This window comes from Triturus cristatus, chromosome 1_2, assembly GCF_964204655.1.
Source record: "Triturus cristatus chromosome 1_2, aTriCri1.1, whole genome shotgun sequence".
NCBI lineage: Eukaryota > Metazoa > Chordata > Amphibia > Caudata > Salamandridae > Triturus > Triturus cristatus.
The window spans coordinates 902625983-902653403 of record NC_140580.1 but is presented as its reverse complement, the minus strand read 5'-3'; the positions used below and the strand labels follow the sequence as shown (position 1 = coordinate 902653403).

The window sequence follows — 27421 nt, the reverse complement described above, 5'->3', positions numbered from 1 at the left end:
AGTTTTTCATAGGAATATTAAACACAGCTATAGCCAAAATGGTTGAACAAATTTACACCAAATTTGGCAGAAAGCTAGATCTGGATATTAAACACTTGCTTTTTGTGATCTGGTGTTAATCCATTCAGTAGTTCTTGAGAAATGAAGGCTCAAAATGTATGTATATTTCACACTGCAGTTCCACCGCAGATTCACCACAGTGGATCCGTGGATCTACAAGATCAAGTGTGTGTTGTGATAGGGTGGTTGCAAATTGAAGAAAAGGTTGTAGCCACCATCTTAGGACTTGAGGACTCTTTCCCCAAGTCCCACAAAATAAACAAATATAAGATATGGGGGGGCAGGGTAGGGATCTCCTGATCTCCCTGGGCCATGTGGCCTAGGTTTCTTTTGTTGTTCTGTGAATCCGCAGATCCAATGAGGCCAGATGCGGCCACCTGGGAGAACTGTGACAGATCTGTGGTGCAACAAAATAAGAAAAAAGGGGTTGGACACCCATGGGGGGATTGGGCGCATCAAGATACTATATATGGAATTATGCAAGGTAAACCTATATTTACCTGCATTTATTAACCGTGTCAATATTTTGATCTTCAATATTTTGATCATGATATTCTGGAATTAATGTATGACGTTACATCGCGGTCTTCACACAGCGATACGTTTACAACGCAGTCATTGCAACGCAAGTCGTTACAACGACTTGCGCTGGAGGGCGTTGGACTTAGGAATAGTATGATTTACTATTCCAACTCCAGCCTACGTAACAGTAGGGAAGGTGTTGGAATAGTAAATCGTACTATTCCTTAGTGTATAGCGCCATCCAGCGCAAGTCGTTGTAACAACTTATGTTGTAATGGCTGCGTTGTAAACGTAACACGGTGTAAAGACCACGCTGTAACGGATGTCTCCCTCTGGAATCCATATTAAGGTGGAATGCCACAATGTTTGCACAATGTGTTCCTCTTCAGGATTTGTCTCCATCTCAAACCTCTCAATATGTTAAGAGTTGAGTTAGTGAGATTTCTGGATCAACATCTCATAGAATAATTACAGAGTGAATTGATGTGTTGGTAGAAAAGGAGTTTGATACCCTCTGGTTGTCTTTGTTGCCCTGCTTGTGAGCATAATTGTCTCTCAAAGTCGAGCAGAACTCATATATCTCTTCTCGTCTTGATCCAGGTTCGATGTGGTCAACAAACAATTAGTCGAGTTGGATCAATTGGCACGGAAAGCTCTCTCTAATTACTATGGTTTCAATGCTACTGGGAGCATTGACAGTAAGCCTGAAGTAACAGCTTTAGCGGAACTACTGGGAGAAGGTAGCGGCTACGTCAATTCGAGCTTCAGCTTGGAGGACAGCATCAAACTGGAGCGCCTGACGGACGATGGCACCAGGCCAGTCCCATCCGGGACCATTAGTACCAGAGTGGGCTTTCGGCTTGTAAGTATAACACCCAGACTAAATACAAATACCCTTTCTTCCTTGCTGGTCCAAGGTAAATGGAAGGCCCCAGGACGTTAGTCTGCCCATGAGAACATAGAGCACAAAAAGGCCAGTGAACTGGCAAATGCTAAGCAAATTTAAACCACTTAACATAATTTAACTTTTTAGTCACCACTGTAGATGACATCATCCACTTGACTTCATACTCAAATACATTCAAAAACAGTGTTCAGAAACACTCTAGAACCCCTAGACTTTGCACATATGCTCCCAGCAGAATCCATAGGTTTTTACTCATAATTGTGTTTCAAATTAAGGTTCCTTATTCCTGCTGATGTGATATATTTATCTTTAAGCTAAATTAAAGGCAATAATAGAAAGCAAGTGTGCACTCACACTGACTGACCAAGCTGTCAGAATGGTTGACATTACTGATAATCTGAAGTGGATGCGCACTTAATATACCGATGACAGAATCACCAATGTATCAATCTTTTCATGGTGGTGCGACCGCCATGAAAAGTGTGGCGGTGAAGAAATTAAGGGGGCCCTACAGGGCTCCCTTGTGCCTCTGTGCCAAATCAGATGCACACAGGGGGGCACAACCTGTGCCCCCCGTGTGTATGACCCCAGTACCTGCACGGCATGGACTGCAGAAGTCCATGCTGTGCAGGTACGGATTTTGATGTTAAATATAAATCTCACTTAAAGTACGTCTGGAAGTACTAAGGATAAAGAGTGACTGTCCACATCATCGTTGCAGTCTAGGTGTTGAACAAAATGTTTCAACTATTCTGAGAGAGAACCTCTTTCAGGACAACAACCCTCACTCACCCAAAGGTGACATGCTTCATCATTGGGTTCCCACCTCACACAAAGGCCGCAAGGTCATTGGTGTGGGTTTCTACTCTTCAAGTTTGAAGAGGAGCTGAGGTGATTTAGGGAAATGTACGTGAGAAGGTGAAGGGAGTGAGGGGTGGAGTGCAATAAGGGAAAGGATGAAGAATTAAACTGTCTACAGAAGACCAAATGACCTTTATTCTGTGGTCTCTTGGAACAAGGTTAAAAGGTTAAAAGAAGAGAGGACTAGGGGTTATCAACAAATATATCCCTACAGTAGGTCAACATGTTTTGTCCCTTAAATGACCCTGCTAAGAGTTCTGGGGCATTCCTCAGGAGCACGTAAATAGTCACTCTGCACAAAAGTAAACAAAATCTGAAAGTAAAGTGTAAATATACTGGCCACCAAATTCAGTAGCCTGTCAGATGCGGCGATGGCCTTTGTTTGTTGTGGGTCCATTGCCTATATCTATGGTAATGTAGAGATTCCACCCTGCAGCCATAAAGGTGACACAACGTGTTTCACAGCACTTAGAAAGTCCATGTCCAAGATTCGGGCATCCCGGCAAGAGTGCTTTTGATGTTTCATAGGCACCGCCGTGGGAACCTCAAAGGACCACCTGCCAGTCAGGAGAAAACTGCTAATCTGACAGGCGGTTCAAACATGGGTTTGGATGTGCGGGAGCAGACGGTCCCACTCCCACACCTCCAAACTCATATTAAAGCCCTAACTGTTTTGGACCAGACATCCAAGCAAACACTGAGAATAGCAACAAAATCTGAAGACAGTCACTTTAAATGTAATTGTCGGGAAGATGTAGAACTCTGCCAAAGATTTTCAGACATTCACAATTTTTGGGGACAGCAGGTTAAGGCTTCTGACAGCTGCAAGGGAAATGTAGTTCAAATAATAAATGCCAAGAAATCCTCAATGCAGCAGCAGGTAACTATAAATGGGTGCCAAATTCATTATATAGCCCCAGTCCATGCGCTGCAGGGTGGTGTTATCGATGATAGGGTCGGCATGGGTCACTTTATATGTTCCTAGTGGCAGTACTCCCCTCTAATGCATTGCCCTTGCAGACATGATCTAATAATACACAGACCGAAGATCCCCGGAACCTAATTCGGAGGGCATGAGATGAAAAAGCAGTGGGGAGGTGAGACATGGACCAAGTAGGTGAATATGAGACATGTTACCCTTGACGAATTTGTGACTACAGGAACATTCCCCACTTTCCTCCCATGGAGACTAGTGGCTATATATAAGATGGAATCCAAGAAAGGAACACAATCCATATAAGGGTACATCTGTCTCTTTTGCATGCCAGATATGTGTTGCATGTTGTGTTTTGTCCTGACCAAATAGAGTTAGGTTTGCCTGACAGATAAAGACATCATTCCGGGACATTGCTTCCAACTCCTGACGAAAGCCCTGCACCCGATGGCCACCTTGACGTAGGGCTGAAATATGTTGTTGTTTATATATTAGGTGTAGGTCCATTACTTCCATAGACTTTCCCCTATTATTATTTTAATCATACCAGGAACATCATGAATAAATGGGATACCTTGGTGTTTCAAGAGGTATACTCTCTTGATTTTTTCTACAAGACAGGAGAACGTGTACTTGACCACAAACATCTCTGTGTCCTCTAATGATTAAGGTATTGAAGTTTCGGTGAGTCCAGTGCTTAATTTGTAAAGGAATAAATACAGGGGCACAAAGTGTTGCTCCGATGCTTAGGGCTGTCGCAATTTGAATGAAGGCGTGCCAAATACCAAAGCTTAGTATTGATTCCAGCTCATGCACCTTTAATTCACCACCAGACAATTCCTGCCCCTTTATCATCTGTTGCTGGTTCTTTTAGGCCCTGCTTTCTCTCTTTGTCACGTTTGTTGCATCTTTCTATTCTTACTTTTTTCTCCTTCTGTGTTTTTCCTTCTCTTGCTCTGGGTCAAAGTCTAATAAGATAAAATAAGTGCTGGTCCCAGAAATGAGTGCAGGTGAGCCCCACTTTCAACCACCGGCTCAAATGAAGCGCCGATTAGGGCTACCCAATACAAGGGCTTAATTCGTAAGTCCTAGGGCGCTCGTCAGAAGTACTGCAGCTTGTACCGCCCAATACCCCTGCCAGTGACAGCACCAACACAGCTACTAACCATCACACTCCTACAAGTGTGACAGTTCAGACTGTTCCAGGTCCCCAAAGCTACAAGAATGGCTTTGGTGGTAGGTATTTATAATTTTTCATGTATATTGAGTTAGTCTGCCACATGGAAGCGGGTTGTCTAATGTGAAAATGAGCTCAACAACAGATGTTTACCATCACGTGGCAGACTGTCATAAGTGTGGGCGTCATCAGTTAAGTGCCCCTGCACAGCCCCAGAAAGCACCGGCTCAAATTAACCACTTCCCATTGCTGGTAACTAAAAAAACAGGTGAAGATGTGTATCTGTCCACCAGGTTATTATGTGTTGATATGTTCTTAAGGAACTTTACAGTATAGAATATTAATGGCCGAATGTTTCCCAATGTTACACTCGAACTGCTTGAATTTCCACCCTTTTCTGCACAGCGCCTCACTGAGTTAAGTAAATCTTTTCACTTATTTTCAGTGTGATATTATATGTTCTTTTTTTAATCTTCTAGTTGCTATAATTTATTGTTTAAACTTACATGTGGGCTTCAAATGGTATATTTAATTGTTTCTTACAAATATTACAGTTATAAATCTTAAAATGTGCTAAATATTTTTACTTATATATTTGATTTTGTGTTGTCCCACATATAAGGATTATTTATCCCTCAAATTATTGGTAGGTGGTCTCGCATTGAGTCTAGACTTTCCATGATGCTGGTGATTTCGAAAGGGGGCCTGGCAAAAGTTTGTGGTTGGAGTATTGGATTTTTTACGTTGCCCAGAGTTTCTTGGACTTTTATAAGCGTCTAACATTGAATAGATGAATACATTGTGCACTCAGTATATTAAAAGTTACTTTTCTCTCTCTCTCTTACAGTGTGATGCTAGGGGCGGGGACTGTTACTACAAGTCCTACTTGTCCGGTGTGGACGCCATGAGGGAGTGGTACCTCTACCATTATATAAACATCATGTCCCAGATTCCCGTCACCCTCAACATCCCAGGCGACGAGGACCACCAGACCTTGGCATACAGCTGCCAGTTCAATGGGAGAAAGTGCAGAGAAAGGTAGGAGTCAAACCAGAGACATTTGTGAGTCAAGGGATGGATTGGCAAACTAGAGTCCATTCGAGATTGGCTGCCAGCTGTTAGACTTCGTTAATGCTTGTTTTGGCTTTTGTTAAACTTTATTTTTGATTAGCTGCCAGGCCCACACCAAATAAATTATAAATATTAGCTAAAAGCAAAACATTTTTTATACACATAACTAGCATTTTAAGATGTAGTTCTAATAAGGATGGAAAATTAGCCAAAAGCTGAAGTGGGCTGTCCCATTGCCCCATGCTGTATGTGGGAGGAAGATAAATGGTATCGGCACAACACCAGATAAGTGGATGAAGAGGGCTGACTGAAAGCCCATGTTAGTAAGTATAAATAAAAGTGTATTTACAAAGAAAAGTTTAATAAAAAGGGACATAAGGGGGCAGGGTAGATAAACCCTGACTCCCTTGCCCTAGGGGAGTGGAGTGGGGGTCCCATTTGTAAATATATATATATATGATATGGTCATGCTCCCACAGGACTCCCGCAGTATTCAGTGCTACCCCCATGTGTTCATGCAGTAGTCCTGCGGGATAAGAAACGCTACCATGTATAGCCTTCGTCCTTCATAGAGGTCTTTGCCCAGAGGTCAGTCCTTCACCAAACTCTACTACGCACAGCCAGAAAAACACTACCATGTACAGCCTTCACCTTGAATAGAGGTGTTTGAGGAGAGGCTAGTCCCTTAACAAACCCCTACTACACAACACCTTCGCCCTGCTGAGGTGGTTGCCCATGGAAAATTGGATGCAGGGCCTGGCCCAAGGCTGTGCGTGGTGGGATGCCAACCGGGTGTGCGGGGTTGGGCACAAGCACTGTCACTTATAACGTATAACTAGTAAGGTTATCACAGTGTTAGTCATGTGTTCAAGGCTGCTGTACGGTGAAACATGCCAGGAGATACTGTTCAATAAGGACACTTCAGCACATTTCGATTGGTCCTGACAGAGCATCTTAATTCGTAGACTTTGTTATTGTATTGTGCTGCCATGCTCGTCCAGCAGCATGCACCACACCCCTCGGAATGAGGGTCTTCTGGAGTTATTGATAAATTAATATTTGTCTAAATAAAAAATGGCAAAATGCTTTGTCACTTTCTAGCTCGGCATGTATGGGACTGTGCTAATTGGATGCTTAAAAACTCTGCTAGAAAAACAGACATTTGTGGAGAGCAGGATCAGAGAGTCGTGTGTTGTTCTAGGTTGCTCCATATAAAGGAGCTGCTCTGCGCCTAAACTTTAGAAGCACCCAGAGTTTCCTGCTTCCTTTTTAACATAATTTATGCACCACACTAAGCCTGAAAGGGTATTTTGTGACTTATACTGGGTACTTCCATGTGCCTGGACAAAGCTGTACCTCTCTAATGAGCTTTAACTAAAGCAAAACGTGTGGAGGGGTGACCTTTATTCATTCCAGGATGCTTGGATGGTATTTTACCCATCCAAAGCCGTAATACTGTGCCAGGGAGTGGTAAAAGGCTTTTGTCATTTTTCAGCTTGGCGTAGATGGCACTGTGCTAATCATATGCTTAAAAGCTTTGCTAGCAAAACAGACATTTGATGTGAGGAGATCCAGAGTGTTGTGGTGTTGTAGGGTGCTCCATATAGAGGACCTGTTCTCTGCCTAAGCTTGGGAACTACACAGAGTTCCTTGCTTCCCTTGTTGCATAGTCTTTGCAGCACTTTGAGCCTGGAAGTGTATTGTTTTGATTGACAGGTTTTCACACACACACACACACACACACACCTATGATTTATTTTCATTATTACTATGGAGTTTTTGATGCACTTCATCTGTTCATTCATCTGCATTTTATCTATTTGGAACTTAGGCTGTGCACAGCATGGGTTAACCACAGGGCACAACCTTCTGCCTGGCCCAGCCTCTTACCTGTCGTGGGCAGCCAACCAAGCCTTTAGCAGGACAGAGTGCCCAATCCAAGGTGGTCAGCTAAACCCTGCTGCACACTGCCTTTGTCCGTGTGCATTGGTGTGTGACTGCAAGGCGTAACCTATGACCAATTTCTATACCCAACCTTTTGTGGGCGGCTAACCCCTGCTGCATTCATCCTTCAGTTGTACACAGGTGGTTGGCTGCAGGGCCAGCCATTTGACCAGACCCTGCACCCAATCCTCATGCTCTCGGACACTGAGGACATTAAAAGTCTGCTGAGCATGACCTTTGGACACAAGAAATGGGGGTTTGATGCAGGGCCTGGCCTCTGGCCAGGCACTGCTTTTAACCCTCTACAAGCAGGTGTACAGGGCCTAAGAGGTAATAGAGACAAGCTCCTTGACTGCTTTTTGTTGGTGGTTCTCAAAATAATTATTTTGGGGAGGAGTTTGTGGGAATTGTTTTGTTCTTCATACCATATTTGTACCCCATGTAGTAGATAATTTACACTTGTAGATGCTGATTTAATTCTTGTATTCTCAGTTGAGCACCTCTTTAGAAACGCTTGGCAGATTTATACCCTCCTCCACCTCTGTACTCATCCTTTCCTACTGGTGTTCCAAATACTCCCTCTCATTCTTCGATCAGAGGTATCATCACATGCTTGATGTCCTGAAGGAGTCTGTCTCTGTGTTTGCCTACACTAAGATCATAGTTCTCCAGCCAACATTATGAAGCATGGTACAGGTAGCCAGAATGGTCTCACGTTTAGCCCAGTACCTGTTGCTTTAGGATTTCTTAAAGGTATTGTTGGCATGCCCTCATTTTTCATTCAGTTACCCAAAGGTGACAGTATAATGGACCGTCTTCATCTATTTTAAACTTTAATAAGTTACTATTTACTATTGATTGGCTAATCTGGCCTCTTTCTCACATCTTACTGCGGACACCATCTGGGTTACTACTCAAGTTTGGGAAAACAAATTTCAGTCTCTTTTTCCTTTCAGCGAATACGTGATGTTTCACCATGCCATCCATGGGAGATGTTACACTTTCAAAAACAATTGGAATGAGGCCTTCCAGAAAGCATCAAAACCTGGAATTAAATATGGTAAGACCTTTGGTCCTAAGAAGGGCTGTTTCCGGATTAAAAGGGTTAGGTACACTGGAGAAACTACTTTAGAGTCAGTCCTGGAATAGCAGGGGTGAGCACTGCTGGTAAGATTTGATGTACATTGTTCGAACAGGTCCTAGGTCTCTTGAATATTTGGTTTCAACCCTGAAGTTTCAGATGGTGCTGTAGGTCAGGATTGAAATATTCTGTCTGCTGTGTTTGTGGGTCCTAGTACTGGAATAGAAGTGAGTGTCACATGTATAGAATCTTGTGGAAACCTTGAGTTTGAATGAGTGTTTTGCCTTCAGATTGAGGCTTACACGAAAACCTGCATTGTGTCCAAAATCACAACCTCGACTGTGAATTTGGATTATAACTCTTACCCTCCTGTTTTTCACACTCTTTCTATTGACCCAGTTTAGTATACTTAGATCTCTTTCTATATATGGGAAAGATGCTGTTGTGCCCTTATTTTTGACGTGTTTAGTGATGCCCCTAGTTCTAAAAGAGCTTGGAGGTGCTCTAATCCAGATATTTTGGATGATGTCTCTAGTTTAACTATATGGAATGGTGCACCTGGTATATCAGATGGAGCTCTCATTGCTGATATGATGGATGATTCCTCTAGTAGTTCTATAACTGACAATGCCCTTATACCTGATATTTAGGATAGGCCACATTCCTGATATGTCAGATGTTTCCTGCATCAAGTTACTGACAAAATGGATGGTGCATTTATTGTGCCACCATTCCCAGTATTATGTCAGACGGTGTCCAAATTCCAGGTGGATTAGATGATGCGTTTATTCTTAATATGTGGATGGTACTCCCATTCCAATCATGCCAGATGATGTTATTATCCTTGCTAAATGAGATGGTGCCTTTTTGCTGAAATGTTAGATGGTGCTCCTAACAGTGATATTTGAATGAATATCCTTATTACTGTTATATTTGACAGTAGCCCTCTTCTTTTAACGCAGGATGGTGTTGCTATCCATGGTTTTAGATTTTATCCACTAATCCTGATGCATATGATGCTTATTTTAACTGATATTTTTTTTTTCAGGCCTCTCCCTAATTGTGCGAGCAGAGCAAAGGACACACCTTCCCCTGCTTTCCTACACTGGGGGCCCGAGAGTCGTAATCCACAAGCACAACCAGCCAGCAATCGTGGAGCATGGTGGCTTCAATATCATGCCGGGCACAGAGACATCTATTGGCATCCAGAAGGTGAGCTGATCCTATGGACGACCAGTTACCATGTCACCTCAGCACTTTGCACTTAGTAGGCAACTGTTATTGGGCCTCCTACTTCTTCTTTCGGCCCAACACCTTTTTCCCCCTGACAAATTCCATTATTTCCCAAACACCTTACTTGGGTCACAGTCACTTCCGTTTTAGCCTCTCAAAACATGACAGTACTCTTGACAAATTTTGTTGAGATCCTCATCCTTCCTGACACATTCTACCATAAACATAGCACCTTAAACACTCAATATTTTACCTCCTGCTACATTCACTTGTTTTTGATTCCTCAAACTTTCTCTTGCACTCTACCATATGCCTTTTCATTGGACCTCAGTGCCCTTGATTGGACCCCGCCTTGAAGCAAACAAAAAAATGATGAGTGGAATGCTTGATTTGATCCCAGTCACTGCTAATTAAACAGAGCTGCATCAACAGTTTACTTTTTTCTCCCCAAACTTTTTATCTCAGATTAGAATGCTCATCAGCATTGGTCTTGATCTAATAGAAACAGTCCCGCCCACATTGCCAAGGTAGGTTCTCTCCGACCCGGAAAACCAGCACCCCAAGACTGGTTTTGCCCTAGTTGGGGATCTTCAGTTAGGTGCAGCTTGATTCTAGTGGCACAGTGAGTACCTGACTCACATCTGGGCAATCCTGTTGCACTTATGGCATCGCATTGAAGAAACACAAATATTATGGGTGGAATGCTTGAGTTAATCTCAGTCATGGGTAATTATTTGGACCCTAATACATTCCCAGTGGCCTAAAACATTCCATAGGATCAGGACTTTCAATAGAATTCCAACATCTTGCATTAAGCTCCTCCATACAGTATTTGCATCCTTTACACTTTCAATTGGGCTCTCACGTAACGTTTTGTATTTGTCTGCTACCTTCTATTGTCTCCTTTGACGTCTGTATCCAGTAACCCTTGATATCGTTCGTTCCTTTAGACACCTTTTGTACAATCTCCTTGACAATGTCCATTGGGAACTAGTCACCTTTCATTTGTACTCTGGCATCTTCCAGTGTGTCTTGCCACTTCCTCACACCACCTTCTTTTGGACCATGAACACATTCCACTGAAACCTAATGCTATGCTTATGACTCTTACATGTCTCATTGGGCCCTGACAACTCTAGGTCGATCCTTAAACATCTTCTTTTGAACGCCCACTCCTTGCTTTTCATTTCACTTGGTCTCACTGTCCAGACAGTTTTATTTTAACTTCTAGAGAAGTTTAGACCTTTATATCCTTGACCCCTACTTTCCAGTCTCAACACCTTCCACGGGAACATTCCTCTTTTTTCACCATCTACCCCCTTTACTGTGTGAGCATGAGTGCAGATCCTGTTTGTGTCTGTGAGAGTTTAGGCCTCCAGTCAAGTATTTGTGTATGGTCCTCAGGTGATGCACTCACGTTAACACGTGTGTAAATGCATCACATGTTTACATTTCAGTATCTGTGCACATGTGCTTCTGGGACACACACACATGCATGTCTGTTGTGTCTCTGCGTGCCATGTCTCAGTGCATGTTCAGGGGTCATGACTCATGGTGAATTTATATTCATTTTTCTGGTTATTGAAGGAAGCATATCAGTATGTGAGGGTTTGTAAGCATACTCTTGCAATCCATCATCAATTCGAGTTTGTGCCTGTCACTGTGTGCCCATGCGCGTATCTGTATCTCAGAGAATGTGGGTATGGGCATTATTGTGCCCCTGCATGTATGGGCCACTGAGCCTCAGGGACAGTCTTAAGTGACTAGACTTTCATTTGCATGCATTTATCTGTTCATATTCTTGCATTTGGAGCACCTTTGGTTGTGCATTTCTAGGTGTACATGTGTGTAGATCAGTACATGTGTGAATACATGGTGAACACAAGTGCTGGACACCTCTACTGAAGAAAGTACTAAGTAGTGCCTGACCTGCAACATTTCTTGTCCTAGGATGAAATGAACTGGTTGGGGAGACCCCATGGAAGCTGTACAGAGGACGGGAGCGATGTGGACATAAAACTACTCGATAGCAACTCCTACACTTTGCAGGTAGATAACTGTGAAGGGTAAAGCCAGGCAAGGATGGTGCAGGTGATAAAGCTGTTACTCGCTGGTCTTAAGAGTGTAATAGAGTGCTGCTGGACAGAACTGGCCATATCAGCCATCTACACCTCTTACAAGTGGTGCACTGTAATACTGGAGGTGTTATGGGTAAATATTTCTCTTGGAACAGTAGAGTGATGTAGGCCACAGAAGTTGACATTGGGTAATGACAAGTGATCTCTCTTTAAGAAGTATAAAGGGATGGTGCAGGTCATGGCGATGGCAGTGTGCTATACCAGTAACCCTTCTTTCAGCAGGGCATCTCAATATGCAAGCTGCGGGGTTACTATGGTAACCAGTGTAGCGGGCGATGAACAATGATCCTGCTTGGGTCGGTCATAGTGCTTGGGTAGGTCATAGTGAATAGGGTTGAGAGTCCCCTGTCAACACCTCCTTCCACCCCAGTCACTCTCTAAGTCCTCTGTCCCGCTAAAAGCACTTCGCACATCTGACAACCCTGGATAATGTGCTTTCTTAAGCCATCTTCTATCGGTCTCCATAAAGCGTGTTAAACATCCAGTCGCATACACGGATGCCCTCTCTCCCAGATCTGCTGAGACATAATGATGTTGAAATAGGGAGACCACAGTCGAGAACTGTCGGTGATAACTGACCTTTCTCCCATTTCCTAATGTTGTAGGGCTTTAGGTGACAGTAGTTGACATAGATCATGCCCACTCTTTCCCATCCCTGTATAGTCGCGATATAGTGGTGCCGCTAAAGCGTGCTGTAGTGGACAGTTTTATAAAGTTGCCCTCTAAATCAAACCACGTCTCTAAAAGGTGACTGGTGCGGGTTATGGTGATAAACAAAGGGTGATAACTGCCTCCTGGGCCTCTTACGTTGTTTACAGGAGAGCTGATTTAAGCCCTAATGGTGTGCGGTGGATGGTGTTTTTTCTATATACTAGTACACAAACACTGCCTGGAGTTGTGTGGTATAGGATGTCCTACCTGTAGGTTGTAGTCTGGTGTATGAAATATGGAATATCATTTTAACTTAATATCATTGTCAGAATATCAAGGAGAAACATTTTGAAAAGCAAGTACATATAGGGAAGTATAGATTTACTATTCTTAACTTCACATCTACGTGCCTTTAATGCATCTATATATATTGGCAGAGTATACATATAGAGTAAGGTATAGAAAATCTATACATATTGATATTTAAATCCTTCATATTTTAGCTCCATTGTTAAGGTATAACGATATTCTGTACACGATATTCAGGACCCATTCCTTCATGGTCCTGTCTGTCATTTTATGCTTCCCTCATGAACACAGTAGGCTCCTCTCTTTTCCCACCCTCCTCTCACAGGCTTATCGCTGCTCAGTGCTGCATATGTGTGTGTGTGTGGGGGGGGGGTTGTACAGAGTACCCTAGCTGCCATATTCTTTTGTCCTTTTGCACACACCATGTGTGTGAAGCGCAGTAGTTATTATTTCCATCCAAGTGCTAAAACAAAATTGCCACCATGTATATTCCCACCATAACTCTATCTTTTTCATGGGTATTGGGTGTTGACACCTGAATCACAGCCAAAGGAACTGACGGGGTGTGTATCAGGCTTATAAGGCAACGGCACCCCAGTAGCCTCTCTCTGCACACGGCAGTGCACAGGGCAAGCCAAATATTTCCCGCTCACCTATGTTCCTCCTGGTGTAGGCAGGTTGCGAAAGGAATCTGCAACAGAGAGTCTGAAAAATAGACATGATGTAGAAGTGCTTAGCACCTTGTCGAGGTTTTAAAAATATGATCTGAAAGGATTGGTGATGGGGTTTTGGGTTGGTTGAAGGGGAAGCCAGGTCACCATTTTGCCTTTACCAAGTACCTCCTCCCCGGAGGTGCCCACAGTCGGATGTCCACATTAGTGGCAAGGGAGGGTCTAGCTCCATTAGGGGTACCTCGCCTTGGTATACGTCATCAGGGGCTAAGACGTATTAGTACGTCGCTGAGTAAATTATGTTGTGGCCAAGGTTCCTAGAATATGTATGTTATGAATGGGGAAAGAACAATACCATTTTGAGTGATGAGAATTATCCATGAGTACAGTTTATCTTCTCCCTTCGCAGGCCTGCGTCCAATCTTGCTTCCAGTACACCATGCTCCACCTTTGTGGTTGTGGATACTATTTCTACCCTCTGCCCCCTGGGGCTGAATACTGCAACTACAAAAAGCATCCTGGCTGGGGTGAGTGACACAATAGTAACTTCCACGGGGTGGTATAGGGGGCAGAGCATTGGTTGCCAAATAGTTTTAGACTCAGCTAAATCTCCACTGAATGTTTAAGTTCCTCGTCCTATGGGATCTTTCAAGAACCACAGCACCGATGGAACCCTACCCAGAGGGAGGAAGGCACGTCAAAAGATTTAGCCAGTCTGTGGTCAAAAGCTTCATAGGAGGACTCACATAGCATGAGCTCTGCTGTCTATGTCAAACATTTCCCAAAAGGGAAAGAGAAAACACTTCAGTTCCTGTGTCTGGCACTGTATAGTTGTATTAGCTGCCTCATCATTAATAAATAGGACAGTACTGCTTCAATATCTATAAATACATTTTAGAGTGCAGGGCCCTGGAAAAGCATGGAATGTGGGAATAATTCTCCTCTGCACCTCTCTTCTACACCAAACTTAGGGGCATATTTGCAAGCCCCTATCGCCACCGCAACATCACTTTTAATGACGTTGTGTTGCCAATAGGGGCTTCGACTTATTTACAAGGCAGTTTAACACTGCCTTGCAAATAAGGCACCCTTTCACGCTGTACTTAGCGTGAAAGGGGAGGGCAATGGGTGTTGCAGTGGGCGTCCACCACAACAGCCATTGATTTTGATGCTGCCCCCTAAGGGTGGCATAAGTAGGAGGCAGCACCAAAATTAAAACCAGGGAAAACCTGGTCTTAAACAGGCGAAACAAGGAAAAAAGCTTTATTTCGCCTCGTTTTTGCTGTATCCATGTGTGCTGCCTTGTGCAGCACACATAGAAACAGCAAATTGCCATTGATTGTTTATATGCAGGAAGGTGACCCTTCTTGCACATAAACAATAAAGAAAATTACATTTTGCAACTTCTATGTGTGCTGCATTAAGTAGAAAGCCCGTCTGCGCCCGTCCGCGCCCGTCCGCGACCGACCGAGACCAGAGGCCATACACCCTGCCTCTTGCACTCAATATTCCCGCTCGCAACTCACCAGCCTCCAGGGCAAGTGGACCCCACCGGCTGCTACCTTAGCTCGCATCTCCAACCTAGGGCTATTAACCCCACAGAACACCGTCCATATTAACACCTTGCCTACGTCTCTGAACACCAGTCCCCCTTTTCGGCACCCAGATGCCCTTCCCCCCACAGCAATATCTGCTATATACTTAAACACAAGATCGGCAGTAAAACATCAGCTCGATCTTTTCACTCTTTTCGATGTTCATAAACCTGACTTACTGTTCCTTACCGAGACTTGGTTCTCGGACAGTTCCCTTCCCTCCCTGCTAGCGATACTCCCCCCGGCCTACTATGCCATTCGAGCTGATCGCTCCTCTGGCAGGCCCGGCGGAGGGGTCGCTTTGATTGCCCGCAAAGAACTCACTTTCCAGCCTCTGGTCTCCCCCTCCATGGGAATCTCAGACTGCCTAGTGGTTCGCTCCCTTTCCTTCACCCCTCCGTTAACTTGTGTCCTGGTGTACAGACCCCCGTCCTCCCCTCAAACTTTCCTCCCCTGTTTTCAAGACTTAATGGCAACCCTGGTGGTTAACCATGCCTCCATCTTAGTCTTAGGAGATTTCAACTTCTGGCCTTCCGACCCTGCGGAATGCGCCACGTCCAAGGAGTTCTCAGACTCTCTTGGGTCGCTCAACTTCTCATCAGTTGTTAATGCTCCCACACACAGGTTGGGGCACATCCTGGAAAATTTGGCAACGTGATTGCCCGGTCAACTCCCTCTCAATTTCCCCATGTTCATGGTCAGATCATTCACTAATCACCTTTTCCCTATCCCCTATTCCACCACCCAAACCTACCGCTGTGAAAAATGTCTGGGTGCGCTCATGGAACCGAGTTGACATCGTAGCCCTATCGTCTCTCCTTTCTTCCTCCAGCCCTGAACTGACTGCACTGCCTTCCTCTGGCCAGGCAGAAGCAATTACTAACTTGCTGCGGGCCGGGTGCGATGCCATCGCCCCGCTTAAACGCATCGCAACCAAACGCCCCAAAGACGCTAATCGCTGGTTTTCAGAGGATTTAAAAAACAAAAAACTCACTCTCCGCCAAGCCGAACGAAAATGGAGACGGAATTACTGCCCAACTGCCAAAAATCGTTATACAGAACTTCTTACCCAGTACAAGACAGCTATACTTGACACGAAGAAAAATTATTTCTCCTCTAAAATCCAGCTTGCGGAAAATCGGCCTAGAGAAATCTTTTCTATCATCCAGGATCTTGCCTTTTCCGACAGAACATCGCTCAAACCACTACCCTCTCAAACATTATGTGACTCGCTCAATTTCTTTTTCTTGGACAAAATTAACAAAATCAAAAGCAAAATTCCCTCCCCATCCCAGACCTTCACTGACCCCCGCTGCCCTCCAGCCACCGCATATTTGGACTCAATTCCTCCTCTTTCGACCGACTCATTTCTCTCTATTCTCCCGTTGGTCAAGTCCGGCTCCCCGCTGGACCCCTGCCCCGCTTATATATTAAAGCAGATTTACACTCACTGTCCCTCACCACCCTTAGTGCTCTTAAACAGCTCGCTGGCTAAGGGCATTGTTACTCCTGCACTCAAATCGGCTGTGATTGTCCCGATCCTGAAGAAACCTGGTGTGGACCCCTCCGATCCAGTTAACTTCCGTCCAATTTCCCTTTTGCCTTACCTGGCGAAGGTATTGGAACGGCATGTGGTTAAAACCTTGAGCGAGTTCGTGGAAAGTCACGGCGTGTTAGCCCCTAGACAGGCCGGCTTCCGCCCAGCCCACTCAACTGAGTCCGTTATAACTTCGGTTCTGGACAATCTCCGACAAGGAATGGATACCAACCAACATCAGGCCCTGATCCTCTTAGATCTCTCCGCCGCATTCGACACGGTGGACCACACCATCTTACTTTCCCGTGTCGAAGCGGCGGGAATCAGAGGAACAGCGCTACTATGGTTATCCTCCTTTCTGAACGGTCGGACTCAAGCGGTTCGTCTGGGAGAGTTCTCTGCAGATTTTCAACCAATTCAGTGTGGTGTTCCCCAGGGCTCCTCTCTGTCCCCTCTCTTGTTTAACCTCTACATTGCCCCCCTCATTTTTGCTTTACAGCGTCTGGAGGTCTCTGTGTACAATTACGCAGACGACCTCCAGCTCATTTTTTCCCTTTCCTCCACCCCTGAGTCTATGTCCAATGTCCAGTCCATTATGACCTTTATTCAGGACTGGATGAACCTCAACCACTTGAAGCTCAACCCCGATAAAACGGAGTTGGTGCTAACGGGTGGTTGCTCCAGTCCCTGGACATCTTCTTTTTGGCCCCCTTCACTTGGCCCCCCTCCCACCCCTGTACCCTCTGTTAAAACCCTTGGATTTAAAATTAATAATCAACTCTCCTTACACTCTCAAGTGTCTGCTGTGGTTTCCTCAGCCTTCCTTTCACTTAGGACCATCCGCAGAGTCTCTCGATTTTTCGCCCCAGAAGCGCTCAAACTAATTCTGTTAGCCATGGTAACATCTCGCCTAGATTATGGTAATATCCTTTACCATGGCATGCCCAACTACCTCTTGAGACGCCTTCAGCTTGTCCAAAACCAGGCTGCTCGGCTGGTCTTTAACCTCTCTAAGTCACATCATGTAACCCCTCTCCTCTCTACCCTGCACTGGCTCCCTGTCCGACAACGAATTTTATTCAAGCTTGGTTGCACCATCTTTAAAGCCCGGACAGGATCTGCCCCCTCCTTCATCAACTCAACCATTCAATCCTACACGCCTTCACGAGACCTTCGATCCGCCTCTCACCACCTTCTCCTGGTTCCCCGTTTTAAACGGAAGAAGTGGGGTGGCTCTAAATTTTCTACCACGGGTCCAGTCTTCTGGAACTCTCTTCCATTGCACCTCAGAACCTGCACCCAGTACCCCCTCTTCCGTAGAGACTTGAAGACCTTCCTCTTCACCCAAGCCTTCCCATCTTAAACGCTCACCTTACCCTCTCTCCGATCTACCAAGTAGCAATTGTCAGTGAGCGCCAAGAAACCGCCAGGTGTACGAGCGCTATACAAATCCTTTCAAATTCAAATTCAAATACACAGAAGTTTTGAAAAGCCAAGAATGATTGTTTATGTGCAGGAAGGGAGACCTTGTTGCACATAAACAATCATTTCCCCCAACGCAGACACCCTTGCACTATGGTGCAAGGGTGCCTGTGTTGGCGCTAGGCAGCTGAACTCAGCGCCAGCGCTAGGGGAAATTCTGGGGTGCACCGCATTCTTGTGAAAATGGTGTATCCTTGCGTTTTCAGAATAGAGAGGTTGGCAGGGTATGCCCAGACGTGGGTCCCTTGCTCACTTTGCCACTGGATTCAAGGTAGCCTGGCTGATGAAGGGTGTTACCCAGAAACCGGTTCCAGGATGCTTGTTTCCGGTTCAGGGAAGACAGGGCTTGGCAGTTTGGGCTGGACTGTTCCCATGAGGCACAGGGTCAAGACTGATTTGCATATAGCTGTGTCTGACATGGGGTGGCAAAGTGAGCTAAAGAACGATGATGGATTCAAACCAGATCTGTGTCTGGGGGGAGTGTCTGAAAAGTATCAGCGCTCCATCCATCATCTCCTTGTGTTTGCTTTGTAATCCCTGAACCCAGCCATCCCTAGGCATACATGGTTCTGAATCAGGGACATTTTAAGGGTTTTGTGGGCCCTGGGTCAAACGTATTTTGGCGGCCCCTGCTCAGAACAGCTTTTAGTTCATGATCAGGTTTCAGCTCTATCATGCCCTCTTTGGCCTGGTTACTAACAGTGCACAGGCACATTCTTCCAAATTCTAAATGTGTTTACATCCAATATTTAGGGATAGTGATGTGTGTTTTCAATATTGTAACACAGCAGCAGCTCCCTAATAGTACTGCAAATAATCTCTGACACCATCTCAATTCTGAAACGTGAGGTCCTTTTTTTATCTAAAAGAAACTTTTTTCATGGCTGTTGCATGAAACATAAACACAACATTTGTCTGCAAAATGTCTGTAATAGGCTCTCACACATCACCCACGTTAGAATTAAATTAAAGCATATCCGTATTCAGAACACTATGTCATCAGAGCAAGATTCCTGCAGAACAGAGGTGGCTCTATCAGGAGCCCCCTAAAAGGCTGGGGCCCTGGGCCAGAGCCCAATCTACCCATGCCTTAAAATGTCTCTGTTCTGAATGTTTAAAGCAATGTCATAAATCAGGGGGGAATGGATCACTTGTAACCAAAAGTGGAGGTTCGTAAATCTGAAATTGAAAATATTAACACCTAGATAGGTGTTAATGAGAACCCTCAATAGCGTATTTTTTTGAGTGGTATGGGCGGTTCTTGGCGGTTTATCTTGATTCTCCGCCTTATAAATACGCATCAGCATTATCATTGGGTCTCTTTTGTCATGCTGCCTCCACCTGGAGGGAACCACTGCTTTTTGGTAGTGATCAGTAATAATTGTGCAAAAGTGATAAGGGTGAGGTTAAAAGTGTCGTACCCACACTGCCTTGAAGAAATGACGATTTATTCTGGTGGGCGTGTGGGGAGACTGTTAAAAAAGAGAGGTGGTGCTGAAGGTTAGGTTATGTAACCAAAGCACTGTAGGTGTCCATATCAAAAGGTCGACATGTTTCTGCCCATTCATTGCACCAGGAGGGGGTCGTGGGGCATTCTTCAGGACCTGTTAGTGGTGTGAGCTGTTGTTGTACAGTTCAAGCAATTGAAAAAATGCTGTCTTCAAACAATGTGATAGATAGCTACGTCTCAGAAATATTGTTACCTGTGGAGAAATGAAAATGAAACCTAAGAGACAATCAATGAAAAGAAACCCCCAATTTTTGGGTGGCAGTGGGCTAAAAAAGATAAGTGAGTTAAAACAATGAACAAGCAAAAAATGGCAATTCTTATTGATACTGTCGAGCAACTTATATAATGGCAAATCTCTGATATACTGTGGGATTGTAGTAGCCAAGGAAAGATATATCTTAGTGGGCGGTACGATTGGCCGTTCACGTTTTTACGATATGTTTCCCTTGGTTTCTCGAGTCATTGGAAAGAATATAAATATATCGTGAAAGTTGCGAGACGGTCTCGGTAGATTCGATAAATAAACAGGACAATCGTTACAGTCATTCTGTTATCTGTGTGTTTTGAGTTGGACAATCACAATACAAGCAGACCCCAACGTTAGATAGGCAGAGGCAGATTACCTTGAGACGCATCCGAGTTGCGGTTTTGCCGTGGCAGCGTCACTATCTTGCCTGTGCAGGTAAAGAACGGGGAAGATAGGGAGGGGAGGTGGGGCAGAGGAAAGAGGGAGGAGGGGGAGGAGGAGGGAGGTGGGGGGATAGGGTATTACAGATACCGTTAGTTTGTTGAGCTTCGAAGCGGTTTTGTTGACCACCGACGGGATGAGCCTTCCGTACCTCAGTTTCGGGCAGAGCACGACTTGTGCTGACGCTGGCGGGCAGGGCTCGTGGAGAACGAGATCCCGTGTGTTGCCGGTTTTATAGCTCCGTGTATGAAGAGAGACTGAAAAAAGACTTGCGCATTGTTCATGAAAAGGGGGTGATGAATTATTAAAAAATTATTAGAATGGGGGTGTAGCCACTCGATACAATTAGCATTGACCTGGTGTGTTTTTAAATGGTTAAAGATCGTTTAAAAATCAAAGAGGTCATTGCATGTATATGATTCAGAACTGGGAGCTTTATGAACGGATCAGGATGGCTCTTTTCAGCGTGTTTGGTGCTATGTAACATAAGGCCAAATTGGTCATGCCTTATTTGAAATTGAGCCAAGGTATATTATCATTCAGGCCTTTCGTGTCTGTGCTGAGGCGGTGGACCCACCTCTGTTCTCTTTCGAAGAGAATTTTCTCGGCATTGTTCTTGCACCCTACTAGTGTTTCTATTATGATCCATTTGAGATCGTCCACTGAGTGTTTTTGTTCAATATAGTGACGGCTCATTTTGGTGGTTTCACGTCTGCACTTAACATTGCTTCTGTGTTCACAGATTCTCATTATTTTTCTGCAGGACATTCCGATGTACCTGAGATTACACGGACAGGTAATCATATAGATTACAAAGGCTGTGTTGCAGTTGGTGTGTTGTTTTATGGTCCACTTCAGGTTGGGTAGCAATTGGATAGTCTTTGTAGGTGTTGTTAGATGACATACCGAACACTGTCCACATGGATAGTGACCTGTAACTGGTTGGAGGTCCCAAAGGGTGTTTTTCAGTTTGAGTGGAGCCGCAGGTCGTGTGTGTACCAAGATGTCTTTTAGGTTTCTAGTCCTCTTATTTGCAAATCTGGGTTTCTGCCATTTCAGGTTTCCAGAAGTCAAGATACGCCAGTTTTTATTAATTACTTTCTTGACCGCATTACTTGCTGTGCTGTAGGTGGTGACACAAGTGGGTGTATCATCTGTTGGGTTCCTTGTTGTAGTTTGGAGTAGACATTCTCTAGGTTGGTTTCTAGCTCTTTTTTTGCATTTGGAGATAATCTTTGTCGGATAATCTCTTCTGAGCAGTTTGGAGCTTAAGTCGTCAGCTTGTTTTTTATATTCTGCTAGATCGCTGCAGTTACGTTTGAGCCGTAGGAACTGGCTGTAAGGTAGATTTTCTTTCAGGGGGCGTGGGTGAAAGCTGTTGAATGAGAGGAGACTGTTTTTTGCCATTGGTTTGAAGAATGTTCGTGTTTTGATGATGTCATTTTCAACATAGATGGTTAGATCTAGAAAGTCGAGCCGTAGATTGTTGGCTGTGTAGGTGAATTTGAGACATTCATCTTGGGCATTCATCCATTGATGAAAGTTGTTAAGGCTTTCCTGGTTACCTTCCCAAATCACCATGATATCATCAATGTATCGTTTCCAGAAACGGATGTTGGTATTGTATGGGTTTATGGGGTTTTGTATGTACATTTGTTCAAATGCGCTAACGTAGAGTCCAGCTATGCTAGGCGCAAAGGTACTACCCATCGAAGTTCCGTGTCGCTGTTGGTAGAGTCTCCCTTCATATTCGAAGTAGTTTTCTGTGAGAGCCAAAGTGCAGCATTGTAGGATAAAATGTCTGGGGGTTTGGTATGTCCAATTTTGACCAAAGAGTATTGTTTCTAAGGTTTCGAGAGTTTTTTGTTGAGGTAAGCTGGTATATAAACTCTCTACATCGAAACCTACTAGAAGCATTGTTTCAGGAGAGAAGTTCACATTTTGCAAGAGATTCAGTAGGTCGCGAGTGTCCTTTAAGTAGGTCGGTGTTTGTTGGACTAACGGTTTTAGAAAATGGTCAGCAAATTGTGACAGCGGCTCCAGGACCGATCCTATGCCCGACACAATGGGGCGGCCTGGAGGTGGTCTCTTCTCCTTGTGTATCTTGGGGAGGGAGTAGAAATATGGTGTTCTGGGTGAGATGGTTTTCAAAAAATCAGCTTCATTGTGTGATATCCATCTGTTGGTTTCGGCCTCTTCCACCATAATCTTAATCGTCTGTTGGAGTCTTTTGGTTGGATCTGTGGTGATTGGGCTGTAGAATTTCTCATCTGACAGTAGATCAAGGCATTGATGGTTATAGCCTTCTCTGCTCATTAGAACGATGCCTTCTCCCTTGTCTGCCGGTTTTATTATTATCTCTTCATTGTTTTTCAATGTCTCCAAAGCTTGTTTTCCTGTGTTGGTTAAATTCATGAATGGTTTTTTTGAGACTGTTAAATCATCAATCTCTTTCATTATGGCTTGTTCGAAGGCCAAAAGTTCGATGGGGACCTGATGGTTTAGTGGACAAAAAGTGGACTTTAGGCGTAGGGATGTATCCCCTTCTTTATTTTCCTTCTCTTTTCCAGAAAAAAAGGCTTTCAGTTTTAATTTTCTGCAGAATTCTGAGACTTTGCATTTTGTCTTAAAAATATCCAGATTGGGGGTTGGTACATATCCTAATCCTTTGTTCAGCACTCTTTCTTGGGCCTGTGTGAGGGTTGTTTCTGTCAGATTGATTATTAACGAGTCATGCTCGTTCCCGGTTTTTCCTTGGTTACGTTGGACATGCTCCTTGTTTGGACTTGTCTCTCTGGGTCTGTCCACGTTACTCCTTTTCGTCGTCCCCTCTGGTTGGTTTGGCCACGTCCTAAAAAAGAAGGTTGTTGCATGTAGGGTCCCATGTATTGTCCCATGGGTGGGGGCCCTGTAGTGTAGGGATTCATCCAACCCTGGAAATTTGGTGTGTATGGTTGGAACGGGATTGGATGTTGATTCCCGAATTGGGGAGTGCGCCAAAAGTTGGGTCTACGTAGTTGTTGTCGTCTATAAGGGCCACGGTTCCTTCTTGGTTGTCTGGTGTCAGTGGTATTCCAATCAGAGTTATCACTTGAAGTTCCACTGTTGTCGGTGTCAGACTGATAGTCCGGAATCTCATAATCGTCTTTACTATATGGATGCATCTTCTCCATGGAGAAGCGTTTCAGGTCTTTGCCTAATTTCTGTATTTTGTTGTTAGTAATGTAGTCTTTTGTCTCGTTCATTTCCTTATTAATTTCTTCAAGTCGTTTTTTGTAGACTGAAATTTGTACCATGTTCTTGATTTCTTGATATGCTTTGGAAGATGAATGGATAACTATCTCTTCTAACTCCCCCCTCTCTTGATTGGATGATATTTCGCAGCGCACAGCTGTGGGAGCCATCACTAACTATTTCTTCAAAATTGAGAATATATAGTGATTTCTTTCTTGTATATAACAAGAACCAAGGTCCACGACGACTTGGATTTTAGATATTATTTTGTGTTTCACTAAAAAAACGATGGCTGAAAATTTAGGTTTGAGTTATTCAGTGGACGAAATCAATGCAATTCTTTCCTTACCCTCACTGCTACATAACAGTGATCTCACACAAACCCTAGAACAGAACTCAGACTGGGATGAACTATCTGAACTGAAGAAGGAGCAAGTCAGGACGGCCATCCACGGCGTTATTATGACGGAATATCTGCGAGCCAATGCAGCCCCAAGGGGACTTTGGGTACATAATGCACCACGTATTTTTCTCAAAGATCTGGCATTCCGAAAAGACTGGTCCGCAATATCGTGGAAGTGCACAAGAGATTACTTAGTTTTAATAATTAAAACAGCCACAAGATTGACAGAGACTCTCACTATCAAGATCCAACTGCTTGAAACCAAAATCAAGAACATGGTACAAATTTCAGTCTACAAAAAACGACTTGAAGAAATTAATAAGGAAATGAACGAGACAAAAGACTACATTACTAACAACAAAATACAGAAATTAGGCAAAGACCTGAAACGCTTCTCCATGGAGAAGATGCATCCATATAGTAAAGACGATTATGAGATTCCGGACTATCAGTCTGACACCGACAACAGTGGAACTTCAAGTGATAACTCTGATTGGAATACCACTGACACCAGACAACCAAGAAGGAACCGTGGCCCTTATAGACGACAACAACTACGTAGACCCAACTTTTGGCGCACTCCCCAATTCGGGAATCAACATCCAATCCCGTTCCAACCATACACACCAAATTTCCAGGGTTGGATGAATCCCTACACTACAGGGCCCCCACCCATGGGACAATACATGGGACCCTACATGCAACAACCTTCTTTTTTAGGACGTGGCCAAACCAACCAGAGGGGACGACGAAAAGGAGTAACGTGGACAGACCCAGAGAGACAAGTCCAAACAAGGAGCATGTCCAACGTAACCAAGGAAAAACCGGGAACGAGCATGACTCGTTAATAATCAATCTGACAGAAACAACCCTCACACAGGCCCAAGAAAGAGTGCTGAACAAAGGATTAGGATATGTACCAACCCCCAATCTGGATATTTTTAAGACAAAATGCGAAGTCTCAGAATTCTGCAGAAAATTAAAACTGAAAGCCTTTTTTTCTGGAAAAGAGAAGGAAAATAAAGAAGGGGATACATCCCTACGCCTAAAGTCCACTTTTTGTCCACTAAACCATCAGGTCCCCATTGAACTTTTGGCCTTCGAACAAGCCATAATGAAAGAGATTGATGATTTAACAGTCTCAAAAAAACCATTCATGAATTTAACCAACACAGAAAAACAAGCTTTGGAGACATTGAAAAACAATGAAGAGATAATAATAAAACCGGCAGACAAGGGAGGAGGCATCGTTCTAATGAGCAGAGAAGGCTATAACCATCAATGCCTTGATCTACTGTCAGATGAGAAATTCTACAGCCCAATCACCACAGATCCAACCAAAAGACTCCAACAGACGATTAAGATTATGGTGGAAGAGGCCGAAACCAACAGATGGATATCACACAATGAAGCTGATTTTTTGAAAACCATCTCACCCAGAACACCATATTTCTACTCCCTCCCCAAGATACACAAGGAGAAGAGACCACCTCCAGGCCGCCCCATTGTGTCGGGCATAGGATCGGTCCTGGAGCCGCTGTCACAATTTGCTGACCATTTTCTAAAACCGTTAGTCCAACAAACACCGACCTACTTAAATGACACTCGCGACCTACTGAATCTCTTGCAAAATGTGAACTTCTCTCCTGAAACAATGCTTCTAGTAGGTTTCGATGTAGAGAGTTTATATACCAGCTTACCTCAACAAAAAACTCTCGAAACCTTAGAAACAATACTCTTTGGTCAAAATTGGACATACCAAACCCCCAGACATTTTATCCTACAATGCTGCACTTTGGCTCTCACAGAAAACTACTTCGAATATGAAGGGAGACTCTACCAACAGCGACACGGAACTTCGATGGGTAGTACCTTTGCGCCTAGCGTAGCTGGACTCTACGTTAGCGCATTTGAACAAATGTACATACAAAACCCCATAAACCCATACAATACCAACATCCGTTTCTGGAAACGATACATTGATGATATCATGGTGATTTGGGAAGGTAACCAGGAAAGCCTTAACAACTTTCATCAATGGATGAATGCCCAAGATGAATGTCTCAAATTCACCTACACAGCCAACAATCTACGGCTCGACTTTCTAGATCTAACCATCTATGTTGAAAATGACATCATCGGGGGGAGGAGCCTAGCGCTTGACCAAGATGGCCGCGTGAGCTTAGAGCTCCCGAGACCCTCGCGCCCTCCGTCGACTATCCTGACTCTAATCCTGATGGTATGCATGGCACCGTGTTGCTGAGTTGTCAGGGAGGCGATTGATGCTACTCGCGGTCGGATCGCCCATCGGGAACCGGACTTATGACTGGCGAAAGATTGCGGCCTAACTCCCGGAGATGCTAGGGGCTAGAGTTGGCAGGATGCCCGACTCCTAGTTGATCAACAACGGCCTGGTGAGGTGTGAACTACCGGACGGAGGCCCTCGCTCTTTCACTTTCGGTTTCGTTCCCTTTGTCTGCCCGGACACTGTAGTGCTCTGGGTGGCTCTAAAACCCCAGGGACGCTCGGTGGGCTACTTTGGCAGAACAAGGCGGACCTGCTCACTCCCTATACCTCTCTCTGAGAGGGGACGGTCCTCACTGCATTGGACTGCCTGGAGTCCATTATGTCGGGCAAGGCAGAAGGAGATCGGCTGAAGACTAAGTCCACCAGGCGGGGAACGTACTCCCAAGTCAACAGTATGGACCGCTACGCCCTCCTGAAGACATCGCCGAGTGGATCGAGCCAGGCGCCGGATGCCCAGAAGGAGGACTCGCCTGGGACCCCGGAGCTCTCCCTGCAGGATGTCATGGGCGCGCTTGATGGGATGCAGACCTCGATGGGGAGGCAATTCGAGGCCCTGGCGCATAAGGTGGACGCCATCCTGGTGGATGTCAACTTGATCCGCTCGGACCTGGGCAAGACAAACGAGCGCGTTAAGGACCTGGACCACAAGACCACGGGCCTCACTGATGAGGTTGCGGACCTGCAGAACGAGGTCCGGAAGCTGAGGGCCGAGAGTGACCTCGCCGCCCGCCGGCTGGAGGACTTCGAGAGCCGGTCCAGGCGCAACAACGTGCGAGTCATCGGGGTCCCGGAGTCCTCGGATGAGGCTTCGGCGGACCTGCTTGTGGAAGATCTGGTCCTCAATCATCTGAAGCCTAAGGGCCTTGGGAAGTTTTTTGCTGTGGAAAGGGCCCATAGGGTGCCGGGCGGACGGCCCAAGGCGGGTGCCCCGCCGCGGCCGATTGTCGCCCGGCTCTTTCATTTTCGAGATCGGGACGCTATCCTGCAAGCTTCGAGGGTGACGGGCCCAGTCCCCTTCCAGAATGCGTCGGTGAATTTCTACCCGGACTTTACCCAGCAGGTGCAGAGACAGCGACAGAGCTTCCTGGGGGTGAAGCGAAGGCTTC

General features: G+C 44.9%; 1 protein-coding gene across 1 annotated transcript in view; it reads left to right on the top strand.

Annotated features, from left to right (window-relative positions):
- SCNN1D (sodium channel epithelial 1 subunit delta) overlaps positions 1–27421 on the top strand; it is a 73883-nt gene that overhangs the window by 3537 nt on the left and 42925 nt on the right. The window contains exons 2-7 of the mRNA XM_085624104.1: positions 1183–1444; positions 5309–5499; positions 8433–8536; positions 9606–9769; positions 11741–11839; positions 13969–14086. Of these exons, the coding sequence (XP_085480230.1) occupies positions 1183–1444; positions 5309–5499; positions 8433–8536; positions 9606–9769; positions 11741–11839; positions 13969–14086 (938 nt within the window). The remainder of the gene's footprint in view (positions 1–1182; positions 1445–5308; positions 5500–8432; positions 8537–9605; positions 9770–11740; positions 11840–13968; positions 14087–27421) is intronic.